Here is a 14,070-nt window from a genome sequence, read left to right on the forward strand (position 1 = left end):
TCTGGGCCTGCAAGAAAGAGGAGGACTTTCTCATCCCGATGAGAATGGGGCAGTGAATGGATTCCAAGTGTTTACTCAGCATTTGTCTCGTGGTTTATCAAAGGCATGAGGAGGAGGTGCCGACAGACCTTTTGTCCCGCTGATGTGTTATGACAATGTTCCATGAATATGCAGAATGGCAGAAGGGATTAGAGCCAGTACAATTCCCCTCCGGCACTGCTTTTTTTCCTCTTTTTTTTCCCTCTTTTTTTTTTTTTTTTTTTTTTTTGCCTGGGATGTTCAGAGGTTTAAGGGTGACCTGCTTGCAGTCAGGGCACTAAACATCAGATTTCCCTGCAGATAGGGGTGTAAAAATCCCACACTTGTCCAAAGCTGTTAGCGTCTAACTTGAAGGTTGGGCTGCAATAGTTGCTGCTTCTCTTTATGAATCTCTGCCTGGCTGAAAGCTTTGTGTTTTAGGAGACAGGGGGATATTGGGGTGTAATTCAAACCTGAGTCAATCAGTGACACGTGAAGCACAGGCCAATGGTGATGTGGCTGCTGCCTTTTGGTCTGCGCTGTTGGCAATGCATTGCAGTGCTCTGCTGCATCTCAAAGCCCTGGTCCCAGGATTTCAGTGCTGTGCAGCCAGAGGTGCTGGCATCGGTCAGTGGTGCTCTCCATGTGTCCCTTTGTACAGGTTGCTGAGTTCATGCACCTCCAAGGCAGATGATGGATATTTTCATCACAGGGTGCTGGGAGTATTGGGTATAAGCCAATATCCTCTTCCTCTCTAAGTGATGCTGTTGAGCAATGGTCAGCAGCTGCCAGCTTCTCAAGTGCTTTTTGTGTTGTTGGGCAAAGATGTGCCACCTGAAAAGCACCATCCAGTGGTTTCCTGATTCATAAGGCTCTTTCCCATCCTGCTTCCCAAAATGTTAGTCAGGGAGATCCCCAGATATATGGGGGAATGGTGACTCTGTATCCTGCATGGGCCTCCAGGGACTCCAGACCATGGGGTCTCTGCTTCTGGAGTGAGACACTTGCTGAGCATGGGGCTGCCGAGTTTGCTATTGGGGAGTACATAGGGGAAACAGCACTGAAAGAGGCAGAGCCTCCCAGCAGATGCTGGCACTGCACTGCTGCAGCATGCTCAGCACTTGCTGGAGTCCCTGTTCAGCCCCTTGGGAACACTGGCAGTGATTGACTTAATGAATTTTGATGCAATTAGCCCAATGCTGCTCTCAGCTGGTGTCCCACGAGAGCATTTGGCAATGGTTTTGGTGACTGCTGAGCCTGTGCCTGCTGATGGAGGATATGTGCTGCTATTTGCTTGGTTGTTTGGTCTCCTTTTGCTGGAGAGATGACAGTGTGTCTCCAATAGCCAAGGTTGTGCTGACATCCCCTCTGTGGGCTTGGCCAGCACTGGGCTGTGCTCCTGGCAGCTGGTCATCATGAGCCCAAAGCTTTTTAGGCTTTTCTCTCAGGCAGCCAAGTTTTTGAGATTAGCTTAAAATGAAATAGGGCATCCATCCCATCTGTCTGCTCTTTCACCACCATGAGCATTGCTAGGTCATTCTTTGCCTTCTGCAGTGCACAAGGATCGTGGTTTTCACACTGTGCTTTGCAATCAGGGCTTCTCAGCTGTGGTCCCAGGGGGAAAAAGAAACAACAATGAAATGTGAACAAATCCTTCCCCCTCTGAGAAACCTGTGATGGAAACATGATTGGCAGTTCTGGTATTGGAGGCCAGCTCCTGTCTGCCAGGATGCTTACAGCAAGGACACCTGCCTGGTGAAAAGCATTCCCTGCTGCTTTGCTCGTTGTCCATCCCCTGGGATTTTGTTGGCTGCCCACAGCCAGTCCAAAGCTCCTTAAGGGGACAGAAAGCAGTGGAAGAACAAATAGCAACTGCCAGCTTTAGGGCTTTGTGGCTCTACAAAACAGTCAGCTCTGTGTTGGCCTATGGGATTTCCTAACACAAGTTGGGCAGACCAGTGACCCGAGTCTTGGTGCCATGGGGTGAGGGTTGTGAGCAGGAAAGCAGGTGTGAAGATGGAAAACCAACAGAAGGAGATGTTGGAGATCCAAGCCTCTCTCACAAGGCTGGCATGGACTCATCCAAGCAGAAGCAATTAGGTAAATCCCACATCCTGATGAGCCAAGATGCAGCTGGATTTGTATTCACTGAGGCAGGATCAGTAGTGATGGGTGGGGATCTCTAGAACTAAGCAGCAATGGGTGAACCACAGCTGCTTTCACTGTGATCCCAACTTTGATGTGATCTGTTGCTGGTGCCAACTGTCTCCCTGAATCCAACACTGCTGAGATATGGAGGTTCCCATTTCAGGTGGAGAACCCCAGTGACAACAGGACTTCAGAAGGGGAGAAGATTTCAGTGGATTTCTGTGCACCTCCAAAATAATGGAAAGATTTCTGGGTCGATTCTCTCAGCCCCAAGCAATGCTGAGCAGGGATAGTTTTGGCTAGGAGGAATGTGAGACGAACACTGTGATTCACAGTTGTCCGGTCTGATTTGAGTCTGAATTGCCTCTCTTGCCTTATCATGGGGAAATTATGTGATGAGCAATGGCCTGTTGTGGCTGAAGACCCTTTTCCTGAAATTTCCTTTTGCATGAAGTTTTAATCATCGATCATCCGTGGGATGCTCTCAAAAGCAGATGAGGTCTCTACAACCAAAGCCAGGTTATCTCCACTCCAGACAACCAACTTCTCCAGCAGCACAGATATATGACAAGATGTCCCCACTTTGGGCATAAGGTCTGAAGAACATGGAAGCAGATGTTCTGCTCCTGGCCTCTTCTGCCAGGCTTGAGGATGCGGGGCTAGGAGACCACTTTCCAAGCAAGCCTGTGGGCCTGGGGGAAACATCACACCTGGTTCCATCACCTCATGAGCATCTCCATGTGAGATCCTTCCTTTGCCTGCACCATCATGACGGGACTGACAGAGGTGCCTGGCCAGGCCAAGGGGGATTAAAGAGACTTTGTTTCTAAAGCATTTTAAGCAGAGTGAAAAAACCCAACCTGCCATCCTGGCTGCAGGCAGATTGGGTGGAAGGTACGAGATAGAGGGAAATTCTCCATGACAGAGGTGTGCTTCTGACCTAAGGGGAGGGAAAAGGCCATTATATTTGGAGTGAATGAAATCACTCCTGGCAGGAGCATTAAGCAGAGGAAAAAGAGAGTGGGTTGGAAGCAAGCAGGGTGGGATTTCAGCTGTCTGCCTGGGCTTGCAGCTAATCAGTCTGGTGGTGAGAGGAGGGAAATGGACCTGATTGCCTGTTTCCATGATGGAAATGCCAAAATTCCATGTATGAGCCTTGCAGAATGACCTGGCAGGATGGCAGGTTTTAACCATCTATCTCACGTGCACTGGGAAACCTGGACAGTGTGCATCAGGGCTCTGATAGGAAGGGATGGTCTTTAAGTGGGATGTTTGGGTTCCTTGCAGAGATCTGCTCTTGTAGGGGTTGTTCCCAGGATCTGTGATGCAATGAGAGTTTCTGCAGAGTTCTCCTTATCAGGGCTGGGAGCAGGACTGGATTCAGGCAGCAGTGTGATGAGGGTGGGAGTGAGGATGGGTCCAACTGCTTCTATGTCAAGGAAGTACTACCTGGCCAGCTTTAAGCAAAGGAAACCCACCTACGTTGGGTTGTTGCTGAAGTATTTCAGTGCCAGGCTGTGTGTAGTGGCAGCATCCCCAAGAATCCCCAGCTCAAATGCAAGGGGATGCTTTGGGCTGCTTGCTGCAGCAATTGGTGGGAGAGGAACTGGAGAGCTCCTCAGTCTTATACCCATAGTTTGTCCCAGGGTGGCTGAGGTACAGAGGAAGGGTGGTTTACTCCCTCTGTGCAGCATCACTGTAAGGAGAGACTCATCCCATTTGTGTGGTTGCCATCTTTATTGTTATATCACTCTGAATGATAAAGCACGTGTGGGAATTAGGGTCTGTCCGTTTTGGATTTCCTTGCTCAGTTCTACAACTCAGTCTGTTTCCTGCCTGTGTGCTCCTGCCCACCTCTGCCTCGCTGCTTTATCCATCTGTCAAAACCAGACTGACATCTGGGCCCCAAAGCTGCAAGGCTGGGAGTGGTGCAGACAGTCCCAGCAGCTCCCAGGTGACCCCACACCAGCTGGAGTCAGACTGAAGTCCAACAGGGGACTTCTTCCATGATGGATACAATTACATCAGAGCAAGGCCTTGGGCTATGAGCACCCCTATGGGGTGGGTCTTTGTGTCCCGTTGCTCAGATGAGATTGCTTTTCCTTTGCAGGTGCAGGTAGCTCTAGACCCAGCCATGGTGTTGCATTCTCACCTCCAAATCCTTTTCTGATGTTTAGGTCACTAAAACAAAGAGTAAGAGAGTGGTGTGATTGCTTGTGGGACCAAATGAGAAAAGCTTTGCACCCTTTAACTCTTTTTCCTCTTGAACTGCTTCTTGCTATATCAAGATGTGTACTGCACTTTGTCTCTGCATGAAGATCTCACCACTGTGAGCCTGCAGAACTGGAGGTTTCCATCCCCCACAGAGTAACTGGCCACAATTCAGACACACAATCAAATTAAATGCACGCTCCTGGAGAAAAATACGTACCTGTGTCTTGGTACAAGAGACAACTTGGGTGATGAATTCTAACTTGGGCTGTAAAATAAAACCGCCAGGAAATGCTCAAAGGAAAGGAATGGAGAATCTTTTAAGAAGAGCTTGGAAAAGGGCTTTTAACTGCTCTGCTATTAGAAATACTTCCAGCTAACATGCAAAACTGAAGGTTGTGATTTTTTTGCTGCTCATGGGGTAGGAGAGATCTATCTGCATATTCATGGCTCAGGCATCTCCACCTGTCTTAGTGGGATGTGGATGTGTAGCTATATATCAAGCTGTGATGTGGCTCTAAAATTCCCCCATCTTGTCCAGCCTGCTGTAGTGCAGATGGAGTGTGAGGCACAGAGGAGATGTGGAGTGGCAGATGAGGATGTCATGAAAACCCAGAGTGTTTTTGGTGTTGATAGAGCAGCCCCCAGCCACAGTACGGGCAGAGCTGACCATCAGCTCTGGAGCGTGAGGTCTGACATGAAGAGTTCCAAGTGTTTTCCCTGAAACCCAACAAAACTTAGAGTGTGATGTACACCTTCAGCCCCAGCCAAGTACAGTGATGGAGAGGACCTCCTTACCTCTATACACCCCCAAGATGCCATCTTGGCATCCCTGAGCTCTGTGCATCCCTTCCCACTCTCCCACGGGGACAATGAAAAATCCACGTCTGGTTTTCTTACCTAGGAGCTCTCACCAGGAGGCTTCAGGGGAATTAAACCGGGGCTTGCACTGAGCAGAGCACTCCAGCTCTCACTGCCGTTGTGTCCCTGCCCGGATGGAGTAATTTTCCCAGGGGAAAAAAAAACAAAACGAAATTCAAGCAGTGCGAGGGCTCTGGGAGCAGCTTACCTGCCCTTGGGATGGGGGCCGGCTGTCGGATGAAACTCCCCCTCCTTTGGTCGACGGGACTCATCTGATTTTGTTATCTTTTTCTCGGAGGAGAAATGAATTAAAAACTAAGCGAGCGCCCCGGAAAATCATCCAGCCCGCTCGGGAGCGGATTTCCCCTGGGGGCATCGCTGCCAAAGAAAACCCCAGTCAGAAGCTGGAGGATTTACCCGTGGGAGAACGGTCCCGTCCACGGCCGCCTCCTCCCCACCACCCCCCTCACCACGGCCCCCGGGGAGAGGGGCCGGGCTCCGCACGCCCCTCGGGGTGGGCTGGGGGGGGCGGCCGCCCTATATATTGCAAAGCAGCTCGGGGCCTTGCTCCCCATTGCCGGGTGCTGCCGCTGCTCTAGTTCCCCTTTTCCCCTTCCCCTCCCTCTCCCTTCCCCCTTCGGCGGGGGGCTCTTTCTCCTTCCGCCCCCCCCCGCTTTACCCCTCACCCCTCCGGCCGTATATGAACGCGGCCGGCTTCCCCTGCCTGCGAGGCATGTGCACGCTGCCGGCGGCCGGCCCCGCCGCTTCGGCCAGCCCCGGCTCCCCCGGTCCACCCCGGGGCTCTTCCCCAGCCGCCCAGGTGAAGCCGGAGCCGCGAGGTACCGGGAGCAGCCCCCCGCTGCCTCCTCCTCCACCTCCCGAGGAGCCTCCGCCTCCCGCTGGGGGCCGCCGGAGGAAGAGGCCGGTGCAGCGGGGCAAGCCGCCCTACTCCTACATCGCCCTCATTGCCATGGCCATAGCCAACGCCGCCGAAAGGAAGCTCACCTTGGGGGGCATCTATAAGTTCATCACTGAGCGCTTCCCCTTTTACCGGGAGAACCCCAAGAAGTGGCAGAACAGCATCCGCCACAACCTCACCCTCAACGATTGCTTCGTCAAGATCCCCCGTGAGCCCGGCCACCCCGGGAAAGGCAACTACTGGACCCTGGATCCTGCTGCTGAGGATATGTTTGATAACGGCAGCTTCCTGCGCCGGAGGAAACGCTTCAAGCGCACCGACATCACCACCTACCCCGGCTACATGCAGAACTCCAGCGCCTTCACCCCACCACCCACCGTCCGCCCGGTGGCTCCCACTGCCCCTTACCCAAATGTCCTCTGCTCTCCTGCCTACAGCCCACAGCTCTCGGGCACTGTCTTCCATCCCTACGCAACTGGGGTGGCACCACCAGCGCAGCACTCGCGGATGTTCAGCATTGACAGCCTGATCAGCGGGCAGCAGGCCCTGCAGCCCTCACCACCTGCTGAGCTGGCTCATCCATCACTGGGCTTAACTGGGACTGAACTAGCCCCCAGCTGCTCCGCCAGCACCTCGGAGCCTCCCTGCTTCCAACCACAGCCTGTCAGCCCTGGTTTGCTGAGCCGAGCTGGCCCCAATGCTTTGGCATACCCCTATGCAGCCTCGCCACCCCATCTACCCGTAGGGCAGGGCAGCTACTCACCCGGCAGCCCACAGCTCTATGGGGCTCCCAACAGACTGGCGCTGCCCACTGTGCGCCCCACTGCCTGCCCTGAGCACAACGAGCAGCTGCTGGGGCTCCCTGCATCCCCCCTCGGCCAGTTCAGCTCCAGCAATGCCTATGGTAGACAGCCCAACTTCACCGCCGGCCTGGAGCGGTACATGTGATGGGACCAAGGATGGATGCACCAAGGAGCCCATGGATGGATGCTTTAAGGATCCCGTGGATGAACGCATGAACTTGTCCCCATAGTGGGAACTGAGTGGGTGGGATGAGGGTCCTGCTCTTCGGCTGTGTGCAGACACAGCCACATATACACGGTGAAAGGGACCAAAATCTTTCACTGTTAGAAAAGACTTCTTTTTTAAATAAAGCTTTTCCTCATAACCTGTCCAATGCTGCCATTCCCCTGCTCCAACCAGATGAATTCCTCTGCTCTCATTATTGTGCTGCTGTTGTGCCACTGCTGCAGAACTTGTACTTTTAGTGATGCCTTTTAAAGCTATTTTACTATAGGTTTTTTTTTATATATAAGAGTGAATGGGAGCTAATTGCTGCTGGGCTGTGGAAAGGATGCAGTTGAGCTCTTCGTCGCCAGAGAGCTGCAAGTTATACCTTTCCACTGGCACAACAGGAATCCCTTGCAGGTCATACCTCTATTTAGCACTCCAGGTTTGGAGATCAAAGCGTCAATTAAAACCCAGTGCATTCACTGCCCAGCCTGGTGCTCTTTATTTATAGGACTGTCCCCAGTGCCCAGCCAGGTGGTGAGGCAGGTGTTCCCCATTGCTGGATTGCGTCCCTGTACTGGGAGCCCTCACTTGTGCCTCTTCGTTCCTTTATCTCATGCGTGCTGTAAGAAATGAATGTGGGGTTGGTGTGTAATGGGAGAGAAGAAACTGCTTTTCTCCAGGCTGAAGGCTATGGGCTGGTAGTGCACAAGGGGGCTCCTAGGGGTGAGCCAGGTGCTGTGCAATAGGAAAATGGTGGGGTGGGCAGGTGGTGCTGTGGTTCTCTAGGCTTGGTCCTGGGCCCACTGGAGCCTGGCACAGGTGGTAGCAGAAAGACAAGGCTTGGGGAGAGTGGATGACCCCAACCTGGTGTGTGGTCCAGATGTTGGGGTACAGCACCCAGCTGTGGGTCCCCCAGCACCCCACAAGCAGCACACAGCTGCCCTCACTGCAGGCTGTTAGCCAAAGAGGCTACAATGTACAGGGACCAGACCCCTTTTCTTCTCCCTTCAGATATTAATCCCCCCATGCAACAAACCTCTGGCACTTGTATTGTGATTGTCATTACACTAATGCCTTAAGAGTGTCTTCTTGGTTAACTTAATGTATCCCAACTAGGATTTAAGCTTTCATTTCAAAGCTCTGTTTACAGTTACGGTGAATCTAGCAAATGAGTAGGATTAAGGTGTCATGTAAAGCATGAGCTGTGCTGAGACAGAGTAGTTTTAAGCTTTGTAAAGTTTATACCTGTGCCCTTCGCCTGTTTTAGTGTCTTTTCAGTATATGTGTTCTGTGAAAAAGAGGGATTTGAATGAAACAGGAGTAATTATCACCCAGATTTGGGCTGTGAAACCGAGTCTACTTTGAAATCCTCTGCTCATTATTTAGTAACATCCAGGGACTTCAGGGAACATTAAGTAATGACATGCATAACCATCCCCATCCAACCCACACAAAAAGCCAAAGGCAAAACTTTCTTTGCTTTCTGCTATTGTGGGATGAGCGTGATCCTTTGGGATCAAGGGTGCCAAAGAGGTTGGTCTGGCAATAGGGGCCATCGCAGGTGGCTTCTTACAGAGTGGCCCATAGAAAACTGGGCTGGATTCAGGTCTCTTATGATTAGAACCAGAAACCCCGAGTGTTCAGAGTGCACTTTGGTGCAAACAAACAGAGCGTTAGCTGGGATTGTAATAGGAGTACATTTCATGAAGGACTTGTTGGTCCACCAATAGTGTCCAATTCTGTCTGCTTGCTGCTGGTTGTCCACCACCAATCCCAGGGTTGGACATTTTAGATCATAATTACTTTATTTTATGCAATGCTTTGTCCCATGTGAATACATCACTTGGAGGGGGCCAGTAGTTTCTCTGTCTTAAAAGGAAAGGTCAGGGCTGAGCTTTTAAACCCAACCAGTGATGGGCAATGGGTGGTGAATGTAGTGCGACCAGCAGAGATGGGCTTTGTTGGCTAATGAAAGCTTGGAGCAAATTGGTGTTGGGCAACCAGGGCTGGCTGAGCTCTGTGTCTTGGGGAGCCAGAGTTGCATCAACCCCCTCATATTTAGGTCCCTTATATAACATCACCCGACATCACCCTGACCTCAGCCTCTCCATGAGTGTGATGTGATGATCAGATCACATCCCACAGCCAATGTGTCACTTCTGTCCCACCCCGGGACCGCTCTACAAACAAATCCAGGGGCTCCATCAGTGCTGACCCCGGGACAGGGGCGAGGTGGCCCTGAGTGACAGCCCCCGTGCTCGGGCCAACACTGACCTCCAGTGGAAATCCCTGGGAAGCCGCTCCCGACCTGCTCGGTGGGTGGGGGGGGCTTACAGAGCCCCCGAGCTCCCCCCCTCCCTCCAACCTCCCTCAGGTTCCCATGCTGGGCAAGGGGACTTGAGGGTGCTCCTTGTGTGGCCTTTCAGCGTCTGTCCTTGTCGGAATAGAGCATGGTGTCAAGGAAGCTTGGGGCACAGATGAGACCAGAGGGGATGGGATTCACTCAGAGACATTGCTTAGAGCAGTGGGTGGTGTCACTTGGCCATACCCCAATGGAGGTGATGACGGCGAGCACGGCTTTACCTGCTGCACTGTGGGCAGCACCCACGAGGTGGCAGCCAGGTGACACCTGGACAAGATCCCAAAGCCGCAGAGCAGCTCCAAGCAGCATCTCCCCAAGCCCTCTCTTGCTGGGCTGTCTGCTGCTTGGATTCTCCCTCAACTGATGCTCACCCTCTAAGTATAATTGCAATACAAAGTCGTTTCAGAATAGCGTGCAATAGTGGCTAATTATTTGGAACAATTATACATAACAAAGACAGAGCCAAGCAGCGAGAGGGCTTAATTGTCTGGCCAAGCATGAAATAGCACCGGATTATCGCGGACAGGGGGAGGGGACACGGCGCAGGAGAATTGCCCCATAGAATAGGCAGGAATCCTGTCTGCTCGGGAAGGCAAAGTTTATTGAAGAACTTGAAAATTCCTCTTTGAAGCATCTTCTGAAATACGGGAGAAGACATGAAAAGGATAATGACTCAGAATATGGGCTTAGTGCACAAATCCCCACGCTGATGGACTCCAGGCCTACAGACGTTTAAGCACATGCTTAGATTTTAAGCACATGAATGGTCCCCTTTGACGGCTCACGTGCTTAGAGTTAAGCTCAGGCATAGGTGTTTGTAGGATTGGAGCCCAGATTTTTATTATGACGAGGCTCCTCTCTGCAGTGATGGGAAATACAAGCTTCCAGAACGATACAGTGCTCAGATTACCCACTTCAAGGCAGAGGACACCCAAATCTGTCTCTGTGTGGGGATGCCGACATGTGGATGGTGAGGAGTAGTGCAGGCAGGAAAGGTGTGGGGACAGCACATGACGAACTCAGTGCCACACAGGTTCTCTTTGCATAAGCATACACCTGCTTCTCCTGCAGAGTAAGGTTTCCCCATAACTTTTCCCCATTTATATAAGACAGCTTCCCAATGGGCAGTATCATCTGTCCCCATACTCAGATCTAGATCACAGTTTTTCAGTTATCTTTAGGGCTGGATAGATTTGTGTGCTTGGGATACAGGTCTTTAGTGGGGCTGACCCTGACCATAGAAGGGTGCAAGACCTGTGGTGCTGCTGCCCCCACAAATAGACTCCCATTGCATCTCCCAGATCCAGAAATGCTAATGGCAAGGGTGCCCATAGCAGCCATGCTCACTCTTGGGTTTGGGACCGCTGCTGGCTGCCACAGGAGGGCATTATATGGTACAGGCACTGTGTTATGTGCCCACTTTGTACCTCCCCCAGACTCAGGCAGGTGCATGGAGTGTGGGAATAACACATTTCCTTCTCCATCTTCCCATCCAAACGCCCGTGCCAGGGGGTGTTTGTGACAGCAGCCATGGGGAGGGAACAGTGGTTACCCTGGAGCACTCACTGAAATACCTCAACACATCACCAGCCCCTCACGACATGCCTGTGCAGCAGCCCAGAGCAGGCTGGAGGATTTTCTCCAAAGCCAGAGGTTAATTATCCTTTATTGGATAATTTTCAGCTGCCAGTCCTGGCGATGAAGGGGATTTCCTCTAGATGGCACGCTTATCTCTGCACAGCGAGCGGTGCCGGCAGCCTGCAGCCTGCAGTGCAGCAGGGTCCTGAGCCTGCGGTTGGTCCAGGGGACAAAGAGAATTGAGCCCTCTTCCCACTCCCATCCCCAGCTGCAGCCCAGCCACTGCCCTGCTGGACCCAGGCAATGTATTTTCAGTGGGATATTTTACTTTCTGCCCTCTTAGAATGCAATTGTAAGTTGGCATTTAGACTGGGTTAGTGGGATGTGGTTGGCTGGGTGATGCTGAGCAGAAATCAGGTCCTTTCAAGAAATGTAAAGCCAGATGTGAAGCATCAGCCTCCCTTCAGCAGCCCTCAGTTCACCTTCTGCACATTAACAGCTTTCCTTCTCTCATCCCCTGTTCAGCTTAGGACAGCAATTTCTTTTGGCGGTGTAAAGAAAAGCACAGGGGATGATCACAATGATCTGGAGCTGCCAGGGATGGATTTCTTGCATATTCCTTTTACTTACTGTGCGCCTATTTCATAGAAATGGAGAACTGCCCCCTGCAGTGCCAGACCGTAGGGTGACATTGTGGTGTGGTGAGGAAACAGTGGGGAATTGGCACCCACCACAGCCGTGTGCTGTAGCAGCAGAACTAAGATTGACCACAGTGCAGCTTCAGCCCCAGGCTGTTCTGGTGCTCCCAGCCTTGGTGTTTTCACTTGTTTGCATCTGATGAAATGTCCACCAGCTGTACAACCTCTTTTCTGCCTGGCCGTCCTTTGCTGGATAAGTGGATGAAGTTAAGGTCCTGGGCTCTGCTGCTCTGCATGGCCTTTGGTGAGATGCTTCACCTCCCTTTGCAGACTTCAGACTTTGTTTATTCAGCTCCTTCCCATCGTGGGAATAGAGGAAATCAAACCTGTGCAGTAGCAGTGTTACAGTTGCCAGCTGAGGTCATCTTGTCTGAAGCCAAGAGGCAAAACGTGTCTACAGAACTATTTGCAGGCAGATCCGTAGTTGTCAATGTGTATGTGAAGGACCGATCATGTACAAGATTCCTCCCAACCTCATCTCTATATGAGGACACATTCAAAGAACACCCAGAAAGAAAGAAAAATAGGTTTCCTGGGCATGTTTGGGATGAAAAATGCTAACATGGAAACCTGGAATACAAGACCTCATCACAGGTTATTACAGCCATGTGAACCTGGCCATATGGTCTTGCACGGGTGTGCCCACTGTTGGGAAATGTGATTCCCTACCATATGGATCCCCACCCCCCAAAAAATCCTCCCTACTATTTTCAGGGGATTGAGGGAAGAATGAAATGATTTAGCAGGCTTGTTTTCACAGGGATATTTTTCCTTGTGCGGTAGGCACCGTCACCGGGCTGTTCTGTGCATGCTGCCATGTGCCAGAGTCTAATTGCCTTCCACATGCATCAGCCTTTGGCTAATGTGTTTTTTATGGCAACCAGGAGAGCTGGATTTGGTGAGTCTCAGAATTGCACCTGGTGCTTTATGGCTCAAAATCACTGCGCTCCTCTGAGCCGTGTGTGTGTATCCATCTCTTTTCATGTCGGATTGCTGAAGAACAGTATGCAAAGAAAAGCTTACCCCAAGGCAGAGTTAATCAATCGGGTGTTATGAGCTTGCCTGGTGGGCTTCAGGTCCGTGTGGGATGGGATCAGTAATGAAAAGAGAGCAGCAGACAAAGCTGTCAAACTCTAAGTCCAAAGCCGAGGTCCTAAACTCAGATCCCAGTACATAATAAAGGTGTGTGAACATCTGAGTGCTGCAGGGATAGATGGAAGCATTTGGCACCAGCGCTCCCCGAAGTGGGAACTGGGGGAGTTTGGCATCACCTGGCACTGCCATTTCCACCCATCTCCCTTTGCTGGGAGCTGCTGAGGTGATACAGGGATGGGAATAACGGCTGTGCTGCAGGGAGCAGAGAAGCTCTGAGCCTTGGCTATGTGAAGGAGAGAAATAATATCAAAGGAAATCACATAAGTGGAAAAAGAGCCCCTTGGGGCAGCCTGGGCAGCAGCAGGTCTGTCTTGTTCGCGTTTTGAGAGAAGTTAGAGGTCAGCCAAGCTTGATAACGAGCTAATACAGAAAAATCCATCGTTGAGCCTTGGGGGACTTAGAGATGCGCTTCACGTCAAAATAAACGAATTTGGATACTGCCCGGCCGAAGAAACAACAACGATTAAGTCTTGCAGAACCAACAGCCCGTCTGGAAGGACCCGAAGCCCCTCGATGCCCACAGCAGCAGGGCGGGGCTGCGGGGCCCGGTGCTGCCCCTCCCACATAGAGTGTAGGATCAGGGCTTTGCTTCGTTAAATCCCATTGTCGGGGCCGGTCCGGGGACTTCTCGTAGCCGCGCTAATGTATTTGTCTCCCTGTACCCGGCAAATAGAGGGGGGGAAGGCAAGGAATGAGCTTTGCCTCGTGGGAAAAAAACCCGTGGTGCCGTTTGGCAGCAGGTGGGGGTTCAGAGATGAGCTTGGTGGGGGAGGGACAAGGACCTCGAGGACACTGCGGGGAGCCACCTGCCCACGGGGGCTGCAATAGGGCAGGAGGGACCGGCAGTGAAAGTCCATTAAGAGGAGAAAATAAACTCTGTTCGGCTCGTTTCGGCTGTTCCCTGTTTCCCTATTGAGTCTTAGGGACCGTCCAGCTTTCGGCCTCAGGCTCTTCTGAGAGCACAGTTTAACGGGAGATGTGAAGGAATTGGGATTAAAACAGGAGACGGGATGGGCCATCCGTCACTAAGTATTTCGGATAGGAGAGAAGATAAAATTAATAACCTGCCGAAGGAAAAGAAGGCAGAAGGAATCCCTCCCACCGCT

At 51.7% G+C, this 14,070-nt stretch overlaps 1 protein-coding gene and 1 long non-coding RNA gene across 2 annotated transcripts; one reads left to right on the plus strand and one right to left on the minus strand.

Moving 5' to 3' along the window:
* Nucleotides 1-3,884: 3,884 nt before the first annotated feature.
* LOC146759060 (uncharacterized) lies at nucleotides 3,885-4,843 on the minus strand. The gene is made up of 2 exons (XR_014932832.1): nucleotides 4,598-4,843; nucleotides 3,885-4,347 (listed from the first exon to the last, which is right to left on the minus strand). It is a non-coding gene; the product is annotated as an uncharacterized LOC146759060 (long non-coding RNA).
* A 645-nt stretch (nucleotides 4,844-5,488) lies between these two features.
* On the plus strand, nucleotides 5,489-7,325 carry FOXE3 (forkhead box E3). The gene has a single exon (XM_032446091.2). It carries the CDS (start codon nucleotides 5,939-5,941, stop codon nucleotides 7,103-7,105), a length of 1,167 nt encoding a protein of 388 aa, XP_032301982.2. The 5' UTR covers nucleotides 5,489-5,938; the 3' UTR covers nucleotides 7,106-7,325.
* Nucleotides 7,326-14,070: the final 6,745 nt, after the last annotated feature.

The sequence above is a fragment of the Coturnix japonica genome, chromosome 11 (assembly GCF_054131305.1).
Source record: "Coturnix japonica strain WE chromosome 11, WE-NBRP24, whole genome shotgun sequence".
Classification (NCBI taxonomy): Eukaryota; Metazoa; Chordata; class Aves; order Galliformes; family Phasianidae; genus Coturnix; species Coturnix japonica.

Coding starts and splice junctions, on each gene's coding strand:
- FOXE3 (XM_032446091.2), top strand. CDS start 5,939: ATGAACGCGGCCGGCTTCCCCTGCCTGCGAGGCATGTGCACGCTGCCG.